Here is a 27,990-nt window from a genome sequence, read left to right on the forward strand (position 1 = left end):
TTAGATAGATTTCCCACAAGTTTTCTCCAGCCCCTGTTGAAGTTTTCCAGAGTTCCAGTTTACATTTTTTAGGCACAGGCTTCCCACTAATGTTCTCAGCCCCTAGCTGAAGCTGGGAAGCGTAGTCTATTTCAATAAAGTTTGTGTTTTGAATACATTGCTGTGCTTACTGTTCCATATGAGTATTGACAAGATTTCAATTGTTTATTGCATATAATGTAAGTCCAAAACAAATACTGTATGAAAAATGTAAAAATAATTGAATGTCCCACATATATTAAGATATCTAGAAATCTGGCCTCTTTTTGTCTTGTGTCCATTTTGTTTCGTTAATCTGCATACTCAGAACTACCAGAAYGGGGAAAAGGCAGTTGTTGTGAAAGTAAATACATAAAATATGAGTATTTATTGTCCAAGACTTCGCCATGAGTCTCAGACACTTTACAATTGGGACCAGTCCAGTGTGGAAATAGGACTGATGCAAACAGTAGGTTTAGCTCAGGCTTTGAGAAGTGCTGAAGAGTTCCAGAGCTCACTTAAATATTTTCTTAAAGACATCTCTGCTTGGGGCACACTCAGACCACCCCAAGAAGGAAAAGGAGCTCTCAGGAAATGGAGCAGAGTGATTTGAACACAGATCCCACAGGGAAATTGAGACATCCCACTGGATTTTCCAATTGAAAGGGCTTTACCGTGACATCAGGTGTCAGGGATGCATTTGGAAAGGGTCACAAAAGGAACAGAAAAACCCCTCCCTTATTTTCCAGCCATTTCAGAAACACAAATTTTGAAATTTTAGCAGAGMTTTACAAGTGAATCAAGGTTAGAAAAAAAGCCTTTTACATATCTCCACAGCGCTCCCTGCCTTAAAAATCAGCAGTGCAAACTGTGCTGAAGAAGTGAAGATGGAAATCATAAGGGTGTAAGCAACCAGTGCTTGATAGAGTGGATTGAATCCTGGAACGTGWAGGGCAAAGCATTTCACAGCTCAARTCCARGGAAAAGGTCCTGGCAAGTGTCACTGAGGGAAGCACCAGCACAAAGAAAAGCTGGGGACTTWAAACTACTAGAAAAATGGAAAGAAAAGGCACAAAAGTAGAATCAGATGGGAAGAGGCTCCAGGTGAGCTGTGTGCTGAAGGAAGGGCAGCCATGGGGGCTTTGTCCAATCGGAGCAGAGGGATGGCAATGGCAGGGCAGCTCAGGCCCGTATGTCACCTGGGATCAGACCACGAGGTGCTCCACCCATCGCCTGCTGCTGGAGCACCAGCTGGGAAGGAGTTTTCCAGCTTGGAAGCAAGGCCTCCATGCACAGAACTTTCAGGGGAGAGAAGTGGGCTTCACTCGGTGTCGCCTTCTCTGTTTTCTGTTCTCCTTCCTTTTCTGTTGCTGCTCTTTCCGGGCTCTGGCCATGGTAGTTGTGATGCACTGAGAATCCAGAAAGTCCAGCAGCTTTGCCTTGGAAATTTTAATGCCATTCTGTTTGAGCTCTGCRTGCAGATCAGCCAGCTCAATGGGCTCATAGAAGAGAATCCTGTTGTACAGGGCTGTGTTTGAGCGGATGTAGCACTTTACTGCCTCCAACTTTTCCTGCTCCYGAGCTGCTGCTTGAGATGCTGGAAACTCCTCTTCCTCCTCCTCAGATGCAAAAGCACAGGTTTCAAATCCATTCACAAAGGAACTAAAAGCAGGACGAAACAGACCAGAGGTCAAGGAAAGAACAAGCCAACAAGACAGGACCAGAGCTCCCCAAATCCCTGATGGTGAAGCCCTAYGAACATCGCTCTGCAGGATCACAGACCTTGTATTACCAGCACCCACAAAATGAATGAGGAAGAACATAGCAGGGCTTCTGCAAACTTCCCATCCCAGCTAGGACAGCGCTGGTCCTGCTCACCCAGCCTAGAGCTGTATGGAATTTCTTGCTCCTGGCCCTTCCCTCCTGGCAGGCTCTGCCAAGCGCTGCTGTGCCCTCCTCTCCCAACCCCAGCTGCAGGTTCTCAGGCAGCATGGAGTGCTCCTGGTCACTGACCTGTAAGGCCAGATTTGGGCCTTACTCCTAAGCAGCCCTTTTATGTTCTGAGAATAGTTCAGTGGGAATTAGACTGATAATCCAAAACCCATTTCTTCTCTAGGAGTGTGCTGACCTCCACATGACACACTCAAGGAGATGGCAGGGCCACTTTAGGCCACAGGGACACACAACTCTTTTTGCCTCATTCCTACCTCTCTCTGTCCTGCACCACTGWGTGTTTTGTCTAGGATTTCACTGCCTCACCTCTGTGAACCAAAGGAGATGTCACTTCCATCCACTGAAGAACCTGCTGACTCCTGGGATGCCGGGATCTCCTTGCCATCAGCTGCCAGAGACACAGACGGCCCTTCCTGCTCTTTGGCTCCTTCTGGATGATGTGTCACTTCAGTTCCCTCCTTGGGTGCTACACAGCTTGTTCTTTGGGATGCCCCACCAGCTTTATCCCTAGGGAGCACTGCAGAAGCCTTGGCAAGCTGCTTCCTCTTGCCCACAGCCCTCGGGGCACTGGCACGATTCTTGCCTGCAGCCCCACCTGCCTTTGGCTGTCTCGGCCGTTTGGCCGGGGACTTCTGTGGGAGGGGCTGGGAATAGGGGATTTCATCTTCAAAGTCAGAGTCCCCGTCCCTGTGAGTGTACTGGAATATCTCCTTCAGCTTCAACACCATCTGGCGTTTTGGCAGAGCACGAACRCCAAATCTGAAAAAGAAAGGTAGGAGTTCAAGTTACAATAATGCTGCACCTTCCATTGTCACAGCTCAGCAAGAAGTTCAGGCCAGGAAATGCAGCTGGAAAAGTGTGAGGTGACCTCAGAAAGCACTGACTGAAGCTTCACCATGGCCTCCCTTCTTTCACACTGCCTGCCAGCAGGTTCCTCTTGTAAAGAGCCATCCTGGGGGTGTGGTGCTCACCTGCTCAGCTCCTTCTTCAGCTGCGGGGTCTCCATGATGGAATACGCTGGCATGGGTGTCACTGGAGTRTTGGGGAACCTGTCYTTCTCCTGACAGGAAGGYTCTGCAGAATGAAATGACAGTCATGAGAATCAGTACAGAAAGGATTTAAAGTGGCGGGTAACTTCTCTTATTTATGGAAATCTAATATTATCTAATAATTGTTTAATAGAAATTACCTCCTTATAAGCTGTTTTAGCTGTTACTCAGCTTCATATTGGACAGAACAGTCAACACTCTTTCCCCGCTTAATCGGGATAGACAGTTTTCACTGACTTTACATCAGAAAACAGCTTAAATCAGAGCATATGTCCCATTCTGAAAATGACATTTAGGGCTTTGTTGGAACAAACAACATTTAGAGAAGAGTTAAATCATGTTGATTGAATTCTGTGCAGAGGTCCTTCTCCCAGGAAGGAAATTTCATAATAGAGACTTGATGCATAAAAAGTTGAGCAAATCAAGTTGCTGGGATCTGGAGTTAGATGCTGATTTAATGATACCAGTTTACTGATACTGTGAAGCACAGCCAGTCTCACACATTGTGTTCCAAACACCCCTTAAACTAATAATTTAGTATGGTATAATTAATAATATATTTAATCAGATACTGTGACATCAATTACATCAATCCACTGGCAGGCAGGCTGGAGGCTGTGTTTTATTCTGTTTTGGTTAGTTATTCTCTCTCCCAGTACCCACACCTTCTGCAAGGAGAACTGTCACTACCAAAGGACTGGACTGGAGTGTGGCTACGCTCCAGGAATCCCACATTTAGACAGGCTCTTTCCCATAGCAAATGACTGCACCTTCTTTGTGCCTGGCCCTGACAACTGCCTTGCATCAGAAGGCCCAAAGACTCTTTCACTGTGTCAGGTGACACACAGGTAAGACAAGCACTAAAATAAAGCCAGTTTAACCTAGCCCAATAAATCAAAGTATAAATACAAGCTCTCACCAGGAGTCTTGACAGGATCTGCCTGACCAGCCCCTGCTGCAGCTGCCAACCTCTGAGACAGAGGAAGAATCTCTGGAAGTTCATCTTCCTTCTCTTCTCCATTCCAATCATCCCAGATTTTGGAGTCCAGGTAACTGGCTCTGCTGTCCACTGATGAACATGGCTCAATWGGGCTCTTCTCAGGGCAGAACAAAGCTGTTCTCCTGCCAGCAGGACTTCCTTGGAGAGGGGTGCTGCCCTTAATTCCCTGCTCCTGGACTGGGCTCTTCCCCTGCTCCTGCCCAGAGCCAGGGCTGGGGCTGCTGGAAATGCTGGTCTTTGCATGGCTGACCTGGCCAGCRTTGTGGCTCTCACCTCTGACTGGTGACTGATAGCCAATGAGCCAGCAGTCATCAACAGGGATTGGGGGCTCCTCACACAGCAGGACACTGCTACCCAGAGAAGGCAGACTGACTTCCCTGTCACTGTCCTCCAGCTCAATCACACTGATGTTTGTTTTATCTTCCAGTGGCTGCTCCTGGCACGGAAGCACCGGTGAGGGTAAACCTGAGATTTTGGCATGTTTGCTTTCTGTATTGGTGTGGCAAGAGGGGAGGAGAACTGGATCCACTGGAGAAACTGGAAGGGAATTCTTGGAAAAGGATCCTGCTGCTGGGCTGCTGGGGGGGTTCCTTTCACTGGCCGAGTTCTCCATAGGCAAACATTTGTTTGACAACATTGTTTCACGAACTTTTATCAAATTTCCAGTCATTTCATGGTTACTATTACCTGCTGCTAAGTTCTTTGTGCTGAGTTTAGATTCTGAACTCTTTAAAGAATTAATACTTGTGACCTGAGTCTGTGTTGCGAAGCTTCTGCTTTTGCTCAGAACTGGTGTTGCTGGCACAAGCCAGGAGCTGTCTGTGCCTGCAGACATTTCATGACTGAGCCTTTTCCCAGGGCTCAGGTTTGGACTCTGTTTGCTCTCTGTACAAGCAYCTGTTTGTCTGCTGAGAGGAGATTCAGGGGACACCTCTGCATCACCATGTACACACACTGTGTCTGTATTGCCACATGAGATCTGGGCTGATCTCTGCTCTGTTTCAGAGACTGATGAGTTATGGTCAGRTTTTGGTATCTCAGGACCTTGTTTTATGTCTGTACACTTCAGGTGCCCAGGGATTTCTATTTTCTCCMGAGTGCAGATGGACTCTGGAAACTTCTTGTCTTGTTGTAACTCCATTTCATCATCAGAAGAAGACAAACAAATAGCATCACTCTCCTGGATCCCCTGACCTGCAGCATCMTGAGTCCTGCCTGGTGATGACAACACTGGAACAAGTGTGTGCTTGYTTGATTCCCAGTGGGAAAGCTCTGCTGGAGAAACTGCGTCCCCGTTTCTTGATGCAGCATCCAGCACCTTGGCTTTTTTGGAGTGTATTTCATCAGATGGGTATGATTTCTCCTTTTTGTTTTGCTTTGGTGTTGACACATGTTCTCTGACAAACTTTCTCTCTGAGTTTGGAGATGCAGGTGAAGAGCCAAGAGTAGGAAAAAGGGACACATAAGGCTGGTGAGCTGGACTCCCACATAAACCATTCTTACATGGAGAGCAGTCTTTTTGTGACTTGATCAACACAAGTGAATCATTAAGACCAACATGTTTTTCACTAGGGGACTTTCCTGATTCTCTGATAATTTCTTTCTCTGGGGAAGGATCACAGTGATTCCCTTGAGAGGCAGAAAACATATATTCATAGCTGTCATTTAAATTAGTATCACCTTGGAAACCAGGAAACTGCTCTTCACAGTGATCTGCCTTGTCRTTTGAGACCTGAGGTGACTTTGAATCCTTCACACGCTCACATCCCTCAACAGCTCCTCCATCATTAGCACCATGGGATGTTCCAACCCATTCCTGAGGTTCACTGAGGTGAGGCACAATAGTGGTCTGTGGGTCATTCATGCTCTTGAGTCTATTTACATTCTGCATCTTCTCTTCTTGTGCAGACGAGCCACATTTAGATCCTTCCACACCGTTGCCATCCCTCGGGTCTTTGAGGCTGTTGCATAATGAAGCAGTTTCAGGTCTCTTTAACTCTTCCTCCTCAGGTTGCTGGTTTGTACCTTGGGCTGCCTCASTGTCATTGTAGATGCTGCAGTGTGTTCCTTCACTCACCTCTCTTTCCCCCTGAGCCATCTTCCTCTGAGTTGCAGCAAACTCATAGATTTCCTCCAGCTCCTGTTCACCCACCTCATTGTCATCTTCCTTCTGGCACTCAAGGTTCAGCATATCTACTTCTTCCTCATCTTCACCCACCCACACTGACTTCAAGAGCTCTTGGAAATTCTCAGCTCTGTCCTCAAAATCTTCCTCATCCCTCACAGAGATAAGATCWTCTTCTGAATCCACTCCAGAAGACACCTGGCTCTCTCCAGCATTGTTTTCACAYTTTGCCATCAGTTCCCTCACACTAAACCTGCAAGGGTACAATAGTATTAGTCTTCACATCAGTATTAACATTAGTATTAACRTTAGTATTCCCTCCTCCAGTATTTCTTCACCATTTGACTGTCAGACCACTTAAGTGAGATGGGTAAGGAATTTACATGAGGATGCTGAGTTGTGTTTCCCAAGATGCATGGAATGGCTGGGGCTGGATAATATCTGCCATGTGCAAGATTCCTGGCTTTTTGGAGTGACAGGGCATTTCTCTACATACATTTGGCAAGCCCCAAACATTTCCCCTCATATCTCAGCACCTGCTCCTGTTTCAAGTGCTTCACTTATTGCACGCCTGGGACCATGACTGAGAGCACAGCTGACACACCACATTAMAGTCTGAACATCCAATACATTGTGCAAATCTTGTTCAGAGGAACTGAGAATCATATACAGAAATTGTGCTCAACATCTTCAACATAAGCTGCCAACAGACATCCTGAGACAAAACTCTCAGCCAAAAGCTGCTGASTATATACTGAACACAGAAACTCAAACAGGTGGAAAAGTTGAGGGCAGGATGTCCTTATGTGCAAGTTTCATTTAAGATGTAGCAGAGGACCATGGAATTGGTAAGCTGTTAAAATGCCAACAGAAGATCTCAACCCGGGGTCTGTGTGGCTGAAAGCCTGAGGGAATCCACCACGTGCTCAGGACACGTACCTGGCAGCCAGAGCCTGCAGCTGGGGCCACAGCCCAGCAGGGAAGTTGGTGTCAGCAGCATAGAGGTACCTCAGAAAGGCTCCCACAGCCTCGGCTGACACATCGCTCAGCAGCACCCGGCGCGTCGGCGCGGCCCCATCTTCCTCCACCACCAATCCCTCACTGTGCACCTGGGGCAGAGAAAGCAAAGGCTGTTTGCTGATAAAACAACACAATACCTACATTGATCCTTGTTCCCATCAGCTCCTTCCACTCACCCATGCCCTAACACAGGACCASAATGCCAAGATGGGGCAGTTACGCAGAGCTCACTACAGAATAGGCCATATCCTTCCTGACCCTACAGCTGTCAACTGTGRTGGAGTTCAACTACTTGTCTGAGTMACACATTTAAAAGGTGGTCTTAGAGTTCTCCACTTAGATTTGGAAYCAAATTACTTCCCAGAGCACAATTWCCAGAGTTAYCTAYACYTCTTTGTAAGTGAGTTTCATCTAGTTTGTTTTGAATTTACCTGGAAGCTGCACAAGAGCAGGCTGGGAGCTAGTCAACTTAAAATGCTCTGGGAACAGAAGAACTCCTTCACTAGCCTTGCAAAAAGCACAATCAGTGCAGACATCTCCAAAGCAAGAGCAACAAAACCTCTGTGTAGATTATTTTAAGTATATAAGAAGTACTTCCCAGAATCTTCCTACTCCTTGCTCACACTTCCCAGCCTGGGTGACAGGCARGACACACAAAGATGGACAAGGCAGGCTGTGCTTGTACGGGGACAAAAATTCAAGGGCAAGAAGCACTTGGGAAGCTTCCTTCATTGCTCATGGGTAGAATGCAAAGATCCTTGACTCCCRATAGCWTCTCTRGATAAAGTACCACACCTTCMATCACTTTGTTAGGATGTGTTGTGRTTTCTTAAGCTGAAAARCCACTGCAGGTCCCGAGGCAGTGCCAYTAAGCCCAGCAGTGCTCTGTGCTGGTTCAGGTCTGTGGGAGGGGGCAGCCTGGGCTCTCCTAACCAGGAGCAGAAGGAATGCCAGCAGCACTTACAGCCTGAGCTGCTGCTGGACACCGCGCGTACAGCACAAACAGGTGGGCGTAGAGGATATCCCCGCTGTCCACCTGGAACTGGACATCACTCAGATGGGGGTTGTTGACCATGGCACCGAAATCCTGAGCCAGCAGCCCGAGAGAAGACTAGGGCATCAAAGGAACACAAAGACAGGTGTTAGGTTACAGCTGTCAAACACTTTCCTTGAAAAATAAGAGGGGACTAACCCAGTTCACCAGCACTGCTGTGCTGCGGGCCCCAGCCTGGACACACCACCACTGCCTCCTGAAGACAGACAACCATCACCTTTATGAACTTCAGGGCTTCCACAGGACAAGCAGACAAGTCTAACAGACATTCCAGCTTTRTCTTCCTCTACTTTTTCACAGCCTGGCCATTGTGGAGAAAGGGCAGTGGTGGTGTTTTGTGCTGTACTTGTGTCACCACACATTATCACCCTCAGATCTGTACCACATTTCCTGCYGTGGCCTAGCCACAGCCTATAGCTGGCCCCTTAATCTACTGCCTCCCACCACATTTTTAGGAAACTGTAACTTCCACTTCAACAGACTTGAACTCAGTTCACTAGAATTAGGGTAAGAGGAAAGAGGATGACTCAGGAGAGGGTAATGGGCCCTTTTTTTCTTTTCACTGTCTGGCAGTGACAGCTGAGAAGCGCAGGTCTGCAACAAGGGGCTACCATAAAATAAAACTAATGTAGGCATCCAGTTCAAAGGAATTTATGAGCATGCCACTGAAATATCTTTTGAAAGTTCCACTCTGTTTTAGGAAAGAAATGTAACTTTCATTATAATTCCAGAACCCCTTGCTAAGATTCTGGGGAGTGCTGAACTACCTGTGGCTGGTTACGGTGATGGCAAGGTCAGGCTTGGGGTATGCTGCTGAAAACAGCAAGGATRGCAAGACGGCTCCTCTGGAGCTGCTCCTAGGTAATCTCCTAAGGACTCAGATTCCTCCAAGTGTTGCTGCTCTGGAGGTAGCCCTGGAGTGTTTCAGTGTAGTGTGAAACAGCTCATGGCTGGGTTGAGAGACTGCCTGACTTTATGGTTTATGGTTAACATTCTAATCACTGGCCTCATGCTTTCCAACCTACTGCAGAGCTGGGAACTGCAAGTTTTATTCCAGGGAACATCTGCAGGAGATGCAGTTCCACCTGGAACAACACAGCTCTTTATTTTCTTAGCAGGTTTCTACATTAGCAGTGGRCTGTGAAGAGCCAATCTTTCAACTCACTCCAGACAGCAGGAATAAGCAGCACACGCCGGAACRCTTCTCCCAGACTTCATGGGTGGGCTAGGGAACATTCTGCATGTTGTGGCAGAACTGTGGACTGATCTCCAAATGGAAGACAGGAAACTCAGTCTGGAAACTAAACTGATTCTTCTTGCTTTCTTATTCTTGGCAGGTGGGATACCTGTGAAGCAGCTCTGGGGATGCCAGCAAACACAGGCTCCTGACGTTCCAGGCAGTGAGCCCAGAACAGCTTTCCTGCTGATGCTAAAATTATCAATCAAGAATGGGGAAATTAAACAAGGCCAGAAACCTGGCTGTTCCAGCCTCTGTGCAAGGCAAAGAAACCAGCCAGATGACAGTTCAGAGCAGGTATGAGCTGTTTTTGGAGAACACACCASAACATTCCCTCCTGCTGAGGAGGCTACTGAGACTGGACCCCACTRATGTGACCAAGGGCCTTCAGCACAGGGCATGTGTTACCCATGCAATGGGTGCATTTGCTCTACATGGTCACACTGTTCACTCTTATAAAACACAGATCTCTCCCACTGGCAATCCAGCTCTTCAGCAACACTTCATTTGCTCAGGAAAACTATAATGGAATCAAACTGAATCTGGAAAAATTACCATACTGATTTTGTTGGGAGCAACAGAGTTTCAACAACTGTGAGAACAGTTTCTGTATTGCTCAAGGCCASTGGTTTAATAGAAAAACAAAACAAACAAGACTTTTTGCCTGCTAAGGATAATTTTTTTTTAATATCCTCAAAGAATATCTAGTTTCTGTACTAAGTAGCTGGGATGCTCACATTTAATACTGATTCCCACCTCAAGGAATTGTCTCCTTTTAGAAGTATCTTAACCCTTTAAGCATGATATGAAAGTATCTTGTCAGGGCATCAGAATTTATCTAGCACCAAAATGTACTTCCTTTCATGGCATGATTATTTATTATCAAATGAAAGATAGTAAGTTTCATCAGATAAAATGGATATCCTTGGTAAGRAAATGAACTCATTTTATTTTGTATGAACTTCAATTGAATAAAACTCCCTACATTCACGGAGGATTACACATTCTCTGGTGCATGTTGGGTAAAATGGGATCTACAGAACACCACAGACTTGATAAAAAAATCATCTGTGCTCTTGTGGGCATGGATGGAACACCCCAAGTGTGCTGATCTCATCTGTGCCTCATAATAAATGCCATCTCATAATAAATCCTCACTGTGAACCTTAAGCAACTCTTGTTTCCACAAAAAGGAATGGGAAACATTCCACACTTCTTTGAGTTGCACAAATGCAACAGCTTCTTTTTTATTGTTATAGATTAATATATCAAGAGTGGGAAAAAAGGGTTATCCTTACTCTTTTACTGCTGCTCCTGAGGAGGCTCTTCTCCTTGGATGGGGGCACAAAGCCACTCTGTGGAAGATCACTGGGAGTCAGTTCTTCTCCTCAGGAAAGAAAATGCACATCACAAATCACATACAACTTCCATGTGACACAGAATGATCTAAGAACTCCTACCCACAATCCTTGTTGTGAGAGCTGCTATGACCAGCCTGGCTGGGCTRAAGGCTCAGCCTCTCCCTCATGTTTTTTTGAAAGGTTTGGCTCTGGGCTTTGACAGGCTGTGAATACCCAAGCACCATTCCACTATTATTTATATACATGAAAGGACCAGGGATCATTTGCTGCAGTTCAGCAGGGCAAGAGAGGAATATTATAATCGAGTGCAAATGGAGACAGCTGARCTTAGGAACCATGTTCTCTTTCACAGGAGATGAACAGGACACATAACAGATTCTGCTGAGGAGCCACATAAGAGATATCACTGCCCTTGAAAYGTGCAGTTGGGCACCACATGCAATTCTGACTGGGGACATTAGAGAGTTGCCCACAGAGGAATTCCAGGTGTTGTATTTTTTCAACTCTGTGTAGGCACAGATAAACTTCAGGTTTGTGTAATCGATGTCCAACACAAAATCATCCCTCTTGTGGATCTCTCTCATCCGACTGTCTCAAGACCTGAAAAGACAGTGCACATAACAGACAGGCCATGTAGACAGACTGGTTTGGGTTGGAAGGGACTTTAAAGCCCATCCAGTTCCACCCCTTGCCACAGGCAAGGACACCTTCCACTGTCTCAGGCTGCTCCAAGCCCTGTCCAGCCTGGCCTTGGACACTTCCAGGGATCCAGGGGCAGGTACAGATTCTCTGAGCACCCTGTGCCAGGGCCTCCCCACCCTCCCAGGGAAGGATTTCTTCCCAATATCTAATCTAAATATACCCTCCTTCAGTTTGAAGYCAGTCCCCCTTTTCCTATATGTCCTTGTGAAAAGTCCCTCTTCAGCTCTCTTGTATGCCCAAGATAAGCAAGAATGAAGATTTTGTTCCAGCTGTTGAACACATCCAGGCTCCCTCCTGGCAGAAAATACTTTGATATCTTTAATTTTAAAATAAAATTTAGTATCTGCTGTCCAGCARTTCTCCTAAAAGCTGCGATTTTGAGTCATTTCACAAATACCAGGTTGATTGTATCTTAATCTTATTGCAGGAAATTGTGCCCCCCACAATATCACCTCTTGGATCAACACCAACAACCTGTGGGTGCTGCCATAGCTCTCTGACTCATCCCAGCCTAAATTTGGCTGTGTGCAGATGAAGGAACCAGGGGCAGGGCTCACAAAGCTGCCAGAACTCACCTGGCTGCTCTGCTGCCTGAACATGGCCAGTGTCAAGGTTCCACTGAGTAAGGGTAAGTCCTTCCCTGGCCAATTCCACCAGGTCCTGTAGGGTCTGAGCATCCTTCTGGCTTGGGGATAAAAACTGCCCATCTCCTTCAGGGCCTGGCTTGGATTCAGAAGTTTGGCCTCCAATCTTTGTGCAAGTGGGTTCCTGGGAACTGAGGTCAGGCTGAGTTTGCTGGGATGCTTCTGGCTGATGAGATCTCACTGATGGCTGAAGGTTCTCTGGCTTATTCTAAACAGATGAGGAGGTAAAAAAGACACAAATAAATTAGTTCTTCTTTTATGTATTTGCAGAGCCCCGAGTACGGTCTCTACTTCATACTCCTGATACATCTACGAAGAATCACAGAGCATTGCCCAGCTACAGGGGCTTCTGAGGAACAGCTCCCTGCAGTTTTATGAAAGACTCTCCAGAAATAAGACAGCTGTGAACAGAAGAAAGAAAACTACAGTGGAAAATTCAGAAAATCTGTTTTTTTTCCAGGAGCATGTCTGTGCAAGCAGCTGCCAAGCAGGGAGAAAGGATGGGGATAATTCTCCCAATCCAACTTCTAAATATTTCATTATAGCTGGAGTTCCTGGCAAGTCACAGCTGWAGCTCTCCAGGTGCTTCTGTTCTGAGCTTTGAAATGCTTTTGCAGTTAAATGTAACTAAATCAAACTTTCACCTTGGAGTGGATATTTTCCAGGTTTGGTCTCCGTTTCCCAAAAAAGGATTTTGCTTGTTTATTTCTACGTAAAAATGGTTCAGCCATTTCTGCAAATGGAAAGAATCAGAGAAAAAACACACTCTTGCCATGATTTGAAAGACCTTCCTGCTTTTTATTTTTAAACTTATCTGGCAGTTTTAGGCTTGAATGAAAGGTCAAAACTTCCTAGAATGGAGTTCCTCCTCTTCAGCCTCAACCTGCAACAAGCCAGAGAAACACTGGGCTTTGACTAGGGAAAAAGAATTAAATAAAGCACCTATATTTGCACAGTAGTTTCTGAACAGAAGCACCAAATACTTCTTCAAGAAGAAAGAGGGAAGGAAGTGATATTCTTCTTGGAGAAAATAGACTAAAAGAGCTTTGTCTGTTTCTGTAGGCACTTTTTATAAAAATACAGAGCACCAAAAGAGGCAGATCCAGGTGGAACCAAAATGAAAGAGTGGAACTCAGATCTGGATCAAAGCTCACATGCACCAGGAGGCAGTGGGATGCACAGGGAAAGCCTTAATGCAAATGCTTTGCTGTACAAGTCCAGGCACTCCCACATTCTCTGTGCTAGCAGATACCTATCTTCTGTTTAAACTTTTCACTCTGATCCTTTCTGAGTCCAACAGGGGCAAAGCTCACACTAGAAATGACCAGAGAGAAGTGCCAAGGAAGACAAGAGTAAGGCTGCTGTAAACACAAACTAGTGGCACAATGAGCAGGATCAAGTCTCTTTAGTCAGTACTCTCTATTCCTRTTAGTTTTACTTTCTGAAAGCTCAAAAATCATGCTAACATGAACCTTTATCTCCTCTCCAAAAGGCAGAAATGAAAGGTAAAGGATCCTGACTGCATAAAAGCAGGGGAGAACAGGCCATGGGCAGTGAGTGTGCAGAGAGAGGGGATCACTTGTTTACATCCCAAATGAGGAAACAGAAGGGATACAGGAAAAGTATCAAGAACTAGGGCACACACATATCAGAGYAAGGATAATAACAGAGCACCCCACCTGCACAGGCTTCCAGGGTACAATTGGAGGGGTTAAGGCYGCAGTGTAGAATGATTCGGGGTCACAGGGTCCCGTCAGAGCACTGATCTTCCATAAAAAGCACTCCTTGGCTTTGGACAATGGCATGAGCCAGGCTGCTTTTCCAGATTCATTCTCCAAAATCCTGCTGATGGGCAGCTCAGGGGTGGGAGGGAATTCCATCTCTTCTGTCAGCAGCATGGCCACTCGCTCCTGGATCCTCTTGCGGACCTTCTCCGGGTCCTGGAGCAGCAGTGGTGGAGGTGCAGTGGGGCCTTTTCTACGCCTTTTTTTCTCTTTAAAAAGAAAAGGAGCCCAAATAAATAAACAGCTGGAACACACAGGGCAGGAGAGATCAACACAGCAGCTTGTTCAGTGCTGTAGTCAGTGATGACCAAAAGTCATGAGCACATAACTCTTAAGATTGAWCAGCTAGTCCAAAACCTCACATCACCCTTATAGGAGAAATAAATTCTGGAGAAGACTGACTCCTCCTCACACTGCTCTGCTGCATTTTGGGGGCCATCACATCCCTATGAAATCTGATCATTATGGAAGTCACTGGTAGCCGTGCAGCCTCCCAGCCCCATGGAATGACGCCGGTATGCCAGTGCTGCAAAACAAAGGCAATGAAAATCACCAACAGATCCATAAAGGACTCCTTTTCTTGTGTTCTGGTCATGGATGATAACAAATCACAGGTCACACAAATGCTGGGCAGCTTTCATTTGGAAATCCTGTGTTTTACTACCTCTGCCTTACTAATGCCCAACTCCAAATCCAACTGGGAGCACTTATGGGCAGGAAGAGACCTGAGAAGGGCTGTGAAGAATAAAGTCTCCCCTCTGTACAGCTCTCAGCCTGCTCCCCTGGCAGTTGTCTGCCTTTCTAAAGCCTTCTGTAYGCTGGCATAGAGAGGCACCCACTCACCAGCATGTACTGGACACACATGTCYACTCAGAAAGGACAAAATGATACGAGATAATGCTGAAAAAAGCTGCAGCAGGAGGAATAGGAAAAAAACCACTAGAAAAATAACAATCAATCATCTYTTCATGTTATTTCTTCTCACTTCTACAGTTTACAGGAAACAACAGCTTAAGAATATTTTAGATTCCAAACAACTAAATGAGTGAAAAAAACCCCAGGATTCCTAAGCAATTTCACTGAAAACCATGGACATCCTGCAGCCACTCTTGACTGCAYGTGGATACTGCATATTGCTGAAGCTCTGACAGCTTAAATAAACCAGAAACAGGGCTGTCATCCCTTCTGTATCCAACAGGGAAGCTTTGGTGGAGAGTAGCCATGTTACTCCTACAATAACACAGCCTCATACAGTAACTTGCTGTAAAACATACCTGATCCTGGCTTCCATTTGATTGGGAAAGCAGCCACTGGTTTCACATTTGTAACTGATTTTGCTTGTTCCTGCTTTTCTTGCTCCAACAGAGAGCGTGACATTGCCATGGCAACCTGCAAATCTTCATCCTTAGGCTCCATTTTGGCCCTCTTCTGTGTTTTCCTCGAGTCCTCATTGGAGGGGCCTTTCCKCTTTGCCCTGCTGGGCTGATTGCTGAAATCCAAGAATGCAGCAGGAAGCCCCAGTTAACGTGACTGGATCAGAGACAACAAACACCGAGCACTCCAGAGCAGCTGCTCCATTTGCTTGGAGAGATTCCCATATTAAGCATAATAAAAACCACTCAGTACTTTCTTTCTTAGCAGAGAGCAAAGGATTTCTTATCATTCATGGACCTTAGGGCAATTTAGAGAAGATTCATTTTGGGAAGGTAAGAACAAGATCACGGCACGGATGTGAACATCTGCTATCTCTACCTTGAATGATTTTTTCTACCAAAGGGGAACARACAAGTTGAAGCAGGGAGAAAACCAGATCACCAGAAAATGCTTTCCCGCTCCTATGCTTCCACAGGGAACAGGCAATGGTCCTTCCTTGGCACAATAGGACTTATAAGCCCCTCTACAAATTCCCTCAGGCTCCAGTTGCTGCACTCTRAAGAGTCTGCTCAAATCCAGTGAGCAGATGCAGTTCAGTACCAAGCACATTCCAAAACATCACATCTGCTTCCTCTTTGGCTCAGGGTGAAAGGACATTCCCAGGACAGCCACAAGCTGAGGAGCTGAGGCACTGGTATCTCAGGAAAGGCTCCATACTTGTACTCAGTGGTTTGCTCAATCAGCTCAAACAGACCATTCAGCTTTACTGAGCAATTGCCTCACAGAGCACAAATCATTCTCACAAACCACTGGAAGATTATTTACTCCCCATTTTASTCCTTCCTGCTGGCTTTTAAAGCCATCCCCACCTGGCCTCTTCTGAGGGAAATTAGGACAATTTTTCCAACTGACTGCCACATCCTCCTCACCTGGTTTTTGGGTCATGGCTCTACTTGACCTGCTCTGGCCCTAAGTTCCCTCAATGTGTGAGTCAGCCTTGCATTTACTGTTCATCCCCAGCTCCAACACCTCTCAGACCAAAGGAAGGAACCRACATGTTTTTTTATTCCTACCAGCTTACCTGGGACACTGAAGAGCTGCATCACCAAGCGTGGCCACCTGCAACTGCACTGCCTGAAGAAGCAGATTAGGRGGCACATCCATCTCCACAGCACAGCGTTTCAGATGACTGACTCGGCTCTGTGGGGTTTGGAACTGCTTCCCACAGATGGGACATTCAGGGACCACTGGTTTGCTGGAGGATGACAGCTGTGCTTCTTCCATCTCATCCAGACACCTGGGAGACAACAGCAAAGCTTACCTATGGGGACTTTAAAAGCATCCACACTAAGATTTGAGCCATTTGTATAATAGAAAGAATAATAATAGAAAGCACAATCACTTCTAATATCTKTAACAGCCAGGAACATCCTCTAAAGAAACAAGAATTAAGTGCCCACCACTGAGATGAACATGACATGGAGCAGTTAAATGTGGATTATGGTCTCAGAGGCATTTAAAAACATATTGCTCAAAGGCAAGTGCAGTGAATAACCTTAAAATCATAGAAGGACAGACTGGTTTGGGTTGGGAGGGATCTTTAAGRCCATCTTGATCCACCATGGGCAGGGACACCTTGCCCTAGACTAGGTTACTCCAGCCTTGCCTTGAACACCTCTAGGAATAAAGAGTCCACAGCCTCTCTGAACAACACACTTCATGTGTGTCCATCACTTAATCCCTCTTCTTGCATTCATTCCAACATTCCAACTAACTAAGAACAGAAAAGGGAGCTAATGAATTAATACCATATTCCAGAGTGCAGCATGATGAACTTCAAATAATTTCTGGCAGGTCAAAACTATGCAAAAATTTGTAGTTGTTCTTTTTCTGTCTTCTGCAAAGAGATTAAGGATATGAAATCCAGGATCTGCAGGACCAATTACAAAAGTTACTGCCTGATCAGGTAAYGACACACACAGGGCTGTGCTAAGAGACCATTCAGCTCTGGTGATTACTGGTGTGTCAGTGCATCTATCCACCTAGAGCTTCACATTTTGGGATGAAGGCTGCTATCAAAAAATCCCTAGCTAATATAACCCTGTACTCTCAGTATATGATTACATGTTCATAGTTCAGAAAGCCTGACTTCCCAAAAAGCATTTYTGTCCCAGTTTTACAGCCTCTGTCCTCTCAAGGAGCACTAAATGTCTGAAAACAGAAACAACAGCAACACCGTGAAAGCCACAGGTACAGACAAGCCTGATCAGTGGGTGCACTTAGTAACATGATGCTGAACTGGACAATTTACATCACTCCTGCTTTCTGAAAGTGCTTGAATTAAGAATTTACAGTCATTCAAATGTGCTGTTTCTGATATTTTTTTCAACAGAGAAGCACAGAGATTAAATTTCCAAAGAGCTGTAATATATAGTGTTTGATATTTACCACTAAGGAAACAAATGAYGGGCAATAATTTCAGTTGAGTCATCTTTCTGAATTGTATTGCCTTTCCATCAGGAAACAGCTCAGATACAGTGACACACCAGATGACTTTAGATGAATTTTAGCAAAACAGAGCAAACATAACCTTTTGGCTGAAATCAGTAAGCTCAAAATTTACATTAGGGAGTCATCACTAATGGAATCATCAAGGTTGGAAAAGACCTTTAAGATCACCAAGTTCCTCTGCCACACTGCTGATGAAAGCAGCATCAGCATGGCCACACACACACACAAGCCCTGCAGGGCAAGACAATCAGCCTCTGCTCTCACATCAAAATGACTCGTTAATTCAAGCCACAAAGGTCAAGGCCATTATGCAGAATCCCTACTCCTGCATTCTTCAGTGACTGGGGTGAGTGAGGAGCCTGTGGGGGACTGGATGGAAAGGACAGATCYTGCTGGTGTTTCACCTGTTGACATGTTGCTCTCGTCGCAGTGTGTTCATGGCTGTGAGATCCTTCTGGCAGATCTGACAGAAGAACAACCCTGMATCCTCCAGGCTTGCCAGAGCTTCCTCCTTGGATTCCTGCTGAAGAGCCAAAGCCAGAGCASTGTCATGTTCCATGGATGGGAGATGGTGGGTATCTGGCAAAGAACGCAGAAATGATTTAAGATGGAAAACTGTATCTTGTATGGAAGGTGAGAAGCTGTTRGACTTGTAATTATTAGCTTGTTAAACTAAACACACACAAATTAATTGCAATCTTTCTCTTGCATCTTCACATCCGATCTCTCACAAGGAAAGATACAACCTGGTCCCTTCAAACACTCCAAGACTGCACCAGCCCAGGAGCAGGAGGTGGCTGTTCCCTCATAGTGCATCACATGTCAGAGACTATGAAAGATCACTTTTGGCTGAAGTTTCAGGGGAGAATATGGAATTTTATACATCAACTGTATAACAAAGCAGATCTTCACATTCATACAGAAGCAAAAGAGATTTGATCTATAAAGAACCAAGTAAAGCAAAATTACTGTGAATTCAATTTATCTGCAGAAATCACCTCAGAGAGTGCCTAGCAATCTACCAAAGATGGGGTTACCTAAGAGCAGCCTAATACTGTCCCAAGAGAAGGATGACCAAGTTAATTGATCCTGTTGGAATTTCAACCTGTTTCCAAAAAGACAATTATTTATCTAGAATTTACATGAGGTTAATTCAGCCTKAGAAAAGAGCTGGGRAAAAAAGTATGGATAATCCTTTAATGAARTTTTCTCAGGGGTCTGGAGTGATTTGCACACCAAGCCACTAGGCCAGCTGAGAACAAAGTCCCAGGACCCAGGACTGCTCCTCAGGCAACTGCTCTCACCAGCCACTCATTCTGCACACACCAGAGCCAAGAGGAGAAACGTACCATCCTCAGGGKGGTCCTGATCCTGGCTTCCAGCAGGGAAATCGCCACTGGCTKCAGCCTTCAGCACACTCCCATCTGAGCTGTGTTTCAGCTGCTCAGGTGCCACCCTCTTGAACTGCTGCATTCTCTCCACCACCAGCTCTGCTACGCGCACCTTTGGGGTGGGTGAGGARCAGGTTCCTGGAGATGTGACAGGAAGGAAGGGTAAAATAGTCTGGGAACAGCCACTTGGAGGATTTACTAGAGGGGGAGAAAACACCAGTTTTACCCATCAGTCTTAAACACACACTGAGAGTGCTGGGARGCCCCTTCCCCAACAGCAGCCTGGGCCAGGGCCAGTTCTGCAAAAGCCATTCTTAGAGAAGTGAACRATTTGTGTAATTATCACATGACTTTATATTCAATAACCACAGAAACAGCATTGGGCACTTCTGTGCTACAGGGGAGTCTAGAAACAACTGACTCCCTTTATAAGGAGAAATAATAAGGAAGCCTTGCCTGAAGGTCACCAGCAAGGACAGTGAAGGCAGCAGTCCCACAGCCCTGTGCTCCCAGCATTCCCACCTCACAATGTCCCATGCCTGACTGATCTAATTTATCAGTTTAAGGACTTCCATCACTGGTAACTGCATYCTGGCCATCATCTTTAACAGCTACTGAAGGACTAATCCTTTATGAATTAATCCAACACCTTTCTTAACTCATTCACATTTTTGCCCTTGACAAAATCCAGTGACAATGTATGTTACCACACAATGAAGCACTGAGTGAAAAAGCACCTCTGTATAGTCTTGAGCTTGCTTCTAGATTATCTGAGAGAGTTTTTTGCAGTTCTGATGCTGCAAAAAACTGTAAATAATGACTGGCCAAGACATCACTTTGTACCAAGRCTTCACCTTACTGAGAAACATCAGCCTGCCAGAGCACAGAACACACTTCTAGGTTAAACCCCTGTGAGGTRCAAGCCTGCTTCCATCACTGCTGCTGGTGTCCCCTCCAGATGAATTTCTCAAGACCTTCACTCAGCTACACAGTCTTTTCAGTCCTGTCCTATCTTCTGTTTGAACTAGTTCAATTCACTYACCTGACAGAGGCCTCTGGCTACACTCAGTGGTCCCCGTGCTCAGCTGGCTGGCAGGGAGAGGGCTCCTTGCTCCATCCCCCTGTGCAGTCTCACCACTACAGGCTGCAGCATCACCATCTTCTTCATGCACCACAGTTTGCTCCTTTGGACCCAAATCTTGAGGCAAGTTTGTCTCCTTCACTGCTGGTAAGTGATGATGGGTTTGGCTCTTAGCAGCAGCTTTGCCTCCTCTTAATTTGCTTCGTGTTGTGGTGCTCTTTGGCCTGTTCTGAACCCTCYTTGATGCATCAGCATCCCCAGCTTTTTTCTTTGCCTTATTCAAAATATTTGCCCACAACTCTTTAAAATCATTGTCCTGTTCATCCATTGGCTTTCCAGTAATGCTGTGGCCTAAGAACACTGTGAGGACTGGAGGGTGAGGGAAACACCAGAATCAGTTCACATTTGCATTAGCCCTTCCAGCACCTCAGAGATGTCTGTTCTCCAGACTCCAACAAGGTCTCCAGACAGAGTGGGCACTTCAAACAGTTCATTCTTCCACACCTAATTCACATTCAGCAGAGCATGTTTTCTCTCCAAGGAGCTCACCTGCTTTTACAAGCTGGTTCTTCAGAAGATTCTGGACCATAAGTTAAGCACCTCAGTTTGTGCAGAGAATTTGTAGGATCATCAGGATACGTTACAGAGCTTCAGAGAGAAATTTATGAAAGCCCTTAAACAGAGAAACAAAAGCAGGTGGTCAGGCAGTATGGTACAGGGAGATGCACTGTGGGACAAGGAGCAGAATGTTGAAGGAGAAGAGAATTTGCATGAAATACTAAGATTAGAAACAGCACATATTGACCCCAAACACTGCCCCTATAATTGTACCACAGATATGGCCAAGTTGCACTGGCAAAGGAGAGGAAAGCTTTTAAAACAGATGTCTGATCTGGGGTAGGCTTTTTTCTTGGAGCTCTGGATTTAGACTGTTCTTTTGTTACACAGATTCCTACTTAAATTTATGTAACAAAAGAYGAGCAAATGCAGCAGGAAAAATCCCCATCCTTCAGCTCAAGCAGTGATTCTGGAGTGTTAAACTCTGCTTTGAGACACTACAGTTCCAGAGAGGAGAGCTCAACCTCGTTTTGAGAAGTAAATAAATTGAGTTTCTGGCATTTCAGAAGGGGTTTTGGGACAAGTCAGAGAACAATTCCATTAAACATGTTCACCTATTCTCTCCTCTTACTTCCACAGCTGCTCACTTATGATTAGCTCTCCTGCTCATGCTGAATTCTTCCCTTGAGTACTCAATAAACCATGGCACTGACCATGTTTCACAAACTGCTGCCACATCCACGAGGTAAACAAACTAAATAAATGGTATTTTTAAATTCATTTCTTAATCTTTTCAGCTACAGCAACAACAGCAGTACTAGTAAGGGCTTACCTGGAACAGCACTGGAAATGCCATTAACTCCCAGGCAACATTAAAACTACAGCTCTATCTTTACATATTTTCATTGTCCTCTTCTTCCTAGGGCTGAGTTYATGATGGTTCTGGCTATTTTACCAGGGGTTTTATATTGCTCCCAAAACCTACTTCTTTCAAACCTTAACCAGAGTGTATCCCTTGAAATGGCAGCAGCTATAGTCCAGTTACTCCAGTAAAGCTCTGGGCACAGAAAGATTAAAAAAGCAGGAAAAACACATGGGAGATTGTTTTCTCAAATGGCTTGGCTGCAGACATGAGAGGCTGAGGAATGCTGGTTACACACTTCCATGGGTCAGCCTTTTCTATAAGCAAATACAGATGTAATGGATTTATTTATTTTAAACTCAGGCTCCCAGACCAGCAGAGGACTTTGCTGTGAATCTTGGAATAATTTCCTATTGGAGAGTAACTGAAGTTTTATGCAGCTAGTTTCCAAACTTAATTTTCCTGGACAGAACACTGGTGTAGTCATCACTGTAAATTGACCATTTTCTYCTAAGAAGGAGACAGCATGAAGAGAAATTCCAAATCTCACAGCTTACATGGCTTTAAATAACTCTCATAGACACATCTGTACTGCTCAATTATTTATGGCGGGTTCCTGATATTRAACTTTGAAACAGATCAACAATTTTGCATTTGCTATCAATGTTCAGTGCCCCAGGCAGATAAGATCACACTTATGATGCAAAASTAAGAATTTATCTGTGTTATTCCTCCCTTTCCAGACCTGTACAGGTTCCTGCTCTATTCAACATCTCAGTACTTCTGAAACTACTGCTATTGCTGCCTCTAGCAGCCAGCTTTGACACCAGTTTATTGAGCTCAAAAAGYAATGGCATTGAAAATAATTTCTTTCAGTATAACATTCAATTCATTTTGAAAGATTTTAGGACTCAAATCACAAATAAAATAATCAGCAGCACTTACCTATTTGCTGAAATGCCAAATCTGTAACTCAGCTGTGCCCTTCAACTAAACATGGATCAGCAAAATGGTACAAAGCAGGACCAGTAAGAATCAAAGCTGGAACCTGGAAAATGGAGAGGAAAGGAGGGATTTAGYGTATTTTGTACTGACTTCTCTTGATGATAATTTCCAGCAGTTCAATAAGTACCTAAGGGGGAGGCTATGAAAAAGCTGGAGAGGGACTTTGGGCAAGGGCCTGGAACCACAGCACAAGGGAAAATGGCAAATCCTGACAGAGRGCAGGGTTAGGTGGRATATTGGGAAGGAATTGTTCSCTGTGAGGGTAAYGAGGCCCTGGCACAGGGYGYCCAGAGAAGYTGTGGCTGTCCCATTCCTGGAAGTGTTCATGGTCAGGTTGGATGGGGCTTGGAGCAACCTGGGACAGCAGAAGGTGCCCCTGCCATGGCAGAAAGTTGGAACKGGATGGTCTTTAAAGACCCTTCCAATTCAAATTATTCTGTGATTCTAGGATTTAAAAGTATGCACCTATTACATGCCTTGTATTTTACTGCCTTGTAATTACTTAGTTAAATCATAAACCCCTTAAAAAAAAAACCCCAAACAGGTAGAACATCTGTTATCCTCCCACCCTCTGGAGCAGCCTCTCTTTTAACCCCTTAAAGTACATTTTCACCAGCAGTCCAACCACTTGACACTCTCTTCTGAGCTCTCAAATAGAACATTTAGGCCTGYTCACTTGCTGCTTTAAACTGTCTGTTCCAGGAACAATTCACTAGCCATTTCAGCCTCCAAGAATATGTCATCACCGTGGCTACAACAGTCCATCAGGTGCTAGGCAGGCCTCAACAACTTGTACCCAGCAGATMATTTCTCCCCTGTTGAGCCCCACAGTGGTGCCTCAGCACATCTCCTCCTCAATTCCTCATCTTTTAAAGAAAAATTGACTTTATACTTCCAAAACCAGGAAAATGCTTTGGAAGCAACTTCTTGTATTTCACAAGAAATGCTAAGGGAAATTGGATTATTTAACACTAGAAAGAGAGGCAAAAACAAAACCTGAGTTATTGTCTRGGGTTCCCAGCAAGGAAGGACATGGACCTAGAGTGAGTCCAAAGAAGGCCACCCTTCTCCCTTGCCTCCTCCTCCATCATCACCTCAGTCTTCAGAAATCAGCTAATTGCCAGGGTCTGTATGACCCCGGATTGCTAATTACAGAGTGCTGGCAGCAGCAGGATGATGGAATGGACCGTGTTGGGATAACACTGGAAGTCTCATCACCTTCTTCTCCTTTTGTGAAAGCTGTGGCCCAAAGATCTGAAGGTTGGTGACAAAACTTCCAGTCAAACCAGATSAAATACTACAAAGGAAAATAATTTCTGCAGCAACCACACCAGAAGGAGGTCCCTATGGCTTCTTCCACACCAAATCCTGTAACATAAATATCTTCCTACAGGTTCCTGATGGAGAAGAACYTAATAGCATGACTTCTKAAAAAGCACATTAYCCTSCATCCTTYTAGAGATTTTGCACTAGAGCCTGTTCTCTGCAGGTTCCTGCTCTAACCAATACCTTTATSACTACTTTATAAAGACATGACATTGCATCTGCACAGTGCAGGGTCTCTGTGGTTGCAGAAGTGCAAAAAATTAAACACTGAGGACAGCAGGGCTTGTTCTGCGAGGAGAGAACAAATGTGAGTGCAAAACAGGAATCCAAAGCAGGTACAACTCTCTCATCCTGATCTCTGCCAGCTTCCCTTTGCAGAAAAGGGTAACAAAACCAAATCAGGAAAATAGGAAATGAGAAATTAACTCAAGTTTCTATAAGCAAGGAAATAGTAGGTAAGAAAATCATACTGAGATTCCAAGAGCAATCTTAGCAGGGCTCAGCATCACTGCCCACCTGCCACCATCAACTTCCACACCCAATATCTCTTCAGTCCTCACATTTCTGTTCAAGGTTACACCTTCCCCTGCCAGGACCTTATTCATATGGCAAAGCATTTCAAAGCATTTCAGAGTCACTAAAAAAATCTATCACATTCCAGAAAGGAATTTTAGATCATTACTTACACAACAAAATGTCCTTCTACCAAAACAACTCCGAAACAGAAAATTCACTTTACACCTCCTCTGGAAGGATAAAGGGGAAGTGAAGAGAAAAATAAAAATTAACGGTCGCTCGAGTGCAAATGCTCCTAGTTGCATGCAAACACAAGAGCACACAAATCACAAAGGGAGGCAGCTGGTGATGCAAAAACCAAACTGCAAACAACAACAATGTATTAAGAGAGGACTGAATAAAATTATTTCAGTAGAAGCCCCAAAAATCAATAAAGAGAACAATACTTGCTAAAAACTCACCTGGTTTTCAGAGAAAGGAAAGTAATCAGAGTCATAATAAAAACAAAGATGTAAAATAATATCATGGTGATTGAATTAGATTGCACTGAATATAAACAGTGAATATAAACAGTGAATATAAACAGTGAATATAAACAGTGAATATAAACAATTAAATGTATTAAACTGAGGAGGCAAAATGACCTTGTCAGTGAAAGTTAAGGACTTTCAAAAAATACCATTCTTGATGTATATGGAAACCAAGAAGAAAAACCTACCAAGGYCACTAAATCAAACTGTGGAACTGTTAATCCTGAAAATACTAAATATTTCTATAATATCCATCCCCTGATGGTGCTGAAAGCAGCCTTATTTTAGAAGCAATCCAAAGCACACCAAAAAGCAGCTGCTGAAGGTGTTTCTGTCAACAGAATCGGATCACTTGCATGCAGAAGTCACTGTGATTTTTCAAAAAGGACCATTAGGGAAGTAAACACCCATGTTGCAGACTGAACTCAACACCAGGATGATAAAGAAATGGCTTACAAGGGAATTGATGAATAAATAAGGATAATAAAATTAAGCCAAATCAACAGTTTATAAAAACCCAGWCCTACATTCAGCTAATACCTACTTAACAAGAGCTCTCTGTGTTATCAGAGGGGTAATTCTTCTCTAAACCACTCAAGGAGTATCAAGGGACAAAATGAATAATTAAAATCCTACAAAATCAATATACGGCATTTAAAATTAATTAAATGTAGCTAGGTAAGTCTCAAAATGCAGCTGCAAACAGYTGTCATTGAGCACTTATGTTTCAAGTACCACCCCACAGAGATTAACTCCCTCCCTGTCCTGGTTTTTTGTTCTTTAGCTTAGGAAATGAGCTGGGAGAGACACCACCCACCAGGATCAAACTGTCAAAAAAGGGAACCATTGGAGAGTCCATCATTCTTCCAAACCACAACATGGCCTTGTTCCACGTGTCTGACTCCACCCCAACAAGGATAAATGTGACCATGTCAACCAACTCTGCCATTCTGTAGATCAAGAATGGAGAAAGAATACGAACTGAATAATTAATGAAAAGTAAAAATAAAGAGACGTAAGAACACTCCTGTGTTAAAAATCTGGGCATTTCCTTTTGAAGAAGACAATGTTATTCTGAAAGGCACATTAATTTAAAACAAGGTCTGTTCTACTGATTTTTTCCCAAAAACATGTCTTCTGRTTTGTGATTATGTCTGATTTGTGATTATGTTGAAGCCAAATATAAAGTGAAATTCAACAAAGTATCTTGAATGCTCTAAAACAGGAAGATGCTCACCTTGAAAACGTGACCAAACTCACCACATCTTCAGATGATCTGATAATGCATCTTTTACACTAACACTCCATTAATTTGTAACAATGAATAATTTGCTCTCTTCTCAAYTAAAATCCAACACAAGAGCTACAGTGAATCTGGCAACATTCTGCATGTAATGAAAATTACACTGGGAAAACAAAGGCTCAAAAGAACTTGAAGTCCATTTTCTTCCAAATGTAAAACATACCATAACAATTCTTCCACCTTCTGCTTCCAGTCTGCCTCTGACACACTCATACTGGTMTGCAGAAATCCAAACACCAAAACCAAAGGGGAAAAGAGAGACCAGAAAAGAGGTGAAGAACAGGATTTTAAGCAGATAGAAAAGCCAAGCACACAAGGACCTTTTTTGGAAGCCAAAACAGGGCCTATACCCAGTCTGTGATTTTTGAGAGTTCATACAGAGCCAACAGAGTGAGCAACAGACAATGTCACTGTCTTTGGGCTTTACTGGAGTCAAACTGATTTTGCCCAGCTGTAATTTTGGCTTTATGTAAACCTGCATGGTTAAAATAAACACCTGCATGTCTGCAGGATCAGGGACCAAGTGTTGTCAGTAAGGCAGTGGACAGTCTCCCTTCRAGGCAGGCCCACATCACAGAATTATGGAATGGATGGGGATGGAAGAYACCCTAAGGCTTATCTCAATCCACCCCATGCCATGGGCAGGARCACYTTCCACTATCYCAGGTTACKCCAAGCCCCGTCCARCCTGGCCTTGGACACTTCCATGGATCCAGGAGCAGCCACAGCTTCTMTGGRCAMCCTGTGCCAGGGCYTCCCAACCCTCAGAGGGAAGAATTTCTCCTCAATATYSCATCAAACCCTGCYCTCTGGCAGTRGRGAGCCATCYCCCCTTGTGCTGTGGCTCCAGGCTCTTGTCCAAAGTCCCTCTTYACCCTTCTGGATATGCTGTTCCTGAGCCTGTTCCTGTGCCCCTGAGCCTGGAAACCACAGGTAAAATTCCACGTTGCTTCACAAAGCRGCAACAGATACATCAGCAGTGCTTTCCTAGCTAGCACTGCTTAGAGGCTGGACACCTCAAACAACGTTTTCAGCGAATCCGACTGGCTGTCAGGGCCTGCTGGAACACTGACACTCTCGTCTCCTTCCCCTGAACAGCTCTGCCTCTGCTTAATCCCTGACTTTTTGCCACCGAGGATGGAGCTCCACCCTTCATCACCGTTTGTCCCGCAGGCCTGGACCGGCCTCACCCACACAGAGACCGCCCTGCGCGGCTGAGCGATGACGTCGCGGATGGCGTTGTATAGATGACGTCATACAAATGACGTAACGCCGGAGGTGAGGGCCTCGCCGGGACCCAACGCCGCCGCCTCCCCGCCACCAGGTGGCGCCGCGTGGCGCTGAAGGCGCCGGCGCCATGACGTCACTGCCAGCAGCCCGCCCGCCGCCGCTGGGCGCGCTCCTCTCCCGTCCTCCCGCCTGCCCTGGCCCTGGCGGCGCCCCGGCCCCACCGCCCACCGACCTGTTCGCCGCGGCCCGGGCTGGCGGCCGTGCCCGTGCCCACCGCCACGGCGGGGAGCCCCGGTGCACGGCCGGAGCGCATGCGCGGGCCGCCAGCAGGGTCTCTCGGCTCGCCGCGGGCTCGG

General features: G+C 45.2%; 1 protein-coding gene across 2 annotated transcripts; it reads right to left on the reverse strand.

Annotated features, from left to right (window-relative positions):
* Nucleotides 1-55: 55 nt before the first annotated feature.
* Nucleotides 56-27,977, reverse strand: SLX4 (SLX4 structure-specific endonuclease subunit). 2 transcript variants are annotated; one of them, XM_057372391.1, is made up of 16 exons: nt 27,867-27,977; nt 22,670-22,772; nt 20,266-20,977; nt 19,182-19,361; nt 18,237-18,411; nt 16,403-16,618; nt 15,222-15,436; nt 13,843-14,156; nt 12,095-12,371; nt 10,755-10,843; nt 8,130-8,276; nt 7,085-7,254; nt 3,940-6,398; nt 2,943-3,045; nt 2,278-2,730; nt 56-1,680 (listed from the first exon to the last, which is right to left on the reverse strand). In XM_057372391.1, the coding sequence occupies exons 3-16, from the start codon at nt 20,630-20,632 to the stop codon at nt 1,320-1,322; spliced, it is 5,526 nt and encodes a 1,841-aa protein (XP_057228374.1). In that variant the 5' UTR covers nt 20,633-20,977; nt 22,670-22,772; nt 27,867-27,977; the 3' UTR covers nt 56-1,319. The 2 variants fall into 2 exon arrangements, with proteins under 2 accessions (XP_057228374.1, XP_057228373.1); XM_057372390.1 differs by lacking the exons at nt 56-1,680; nt 2,278-2,730; nt 2,943-3,045 and having other exon boundaries at nt 3,877-6,398; nt 10,755-10,837.
* Between the last annotated feature and the right edge of the window lie 13 nt (nt 27,978-27,990).

The sequence above is a fragment of the Malurus melanocephalus genome, unplaced genomic scaffold (assembly GCF_030028575.1).
Source record: "Malurus melanocephalus ecotype Western Australia unplaced genomic scaffold, MMel_1.1 scaffold_170, whole genome shotgun sequence".
NCBI classification, from domain to species: domain Eukaryota; kingdom Metazoa; phylum Chordata; class Aves; order Passeriformes; family Maluridae; genus Malurus; species Malurus melanocephalus.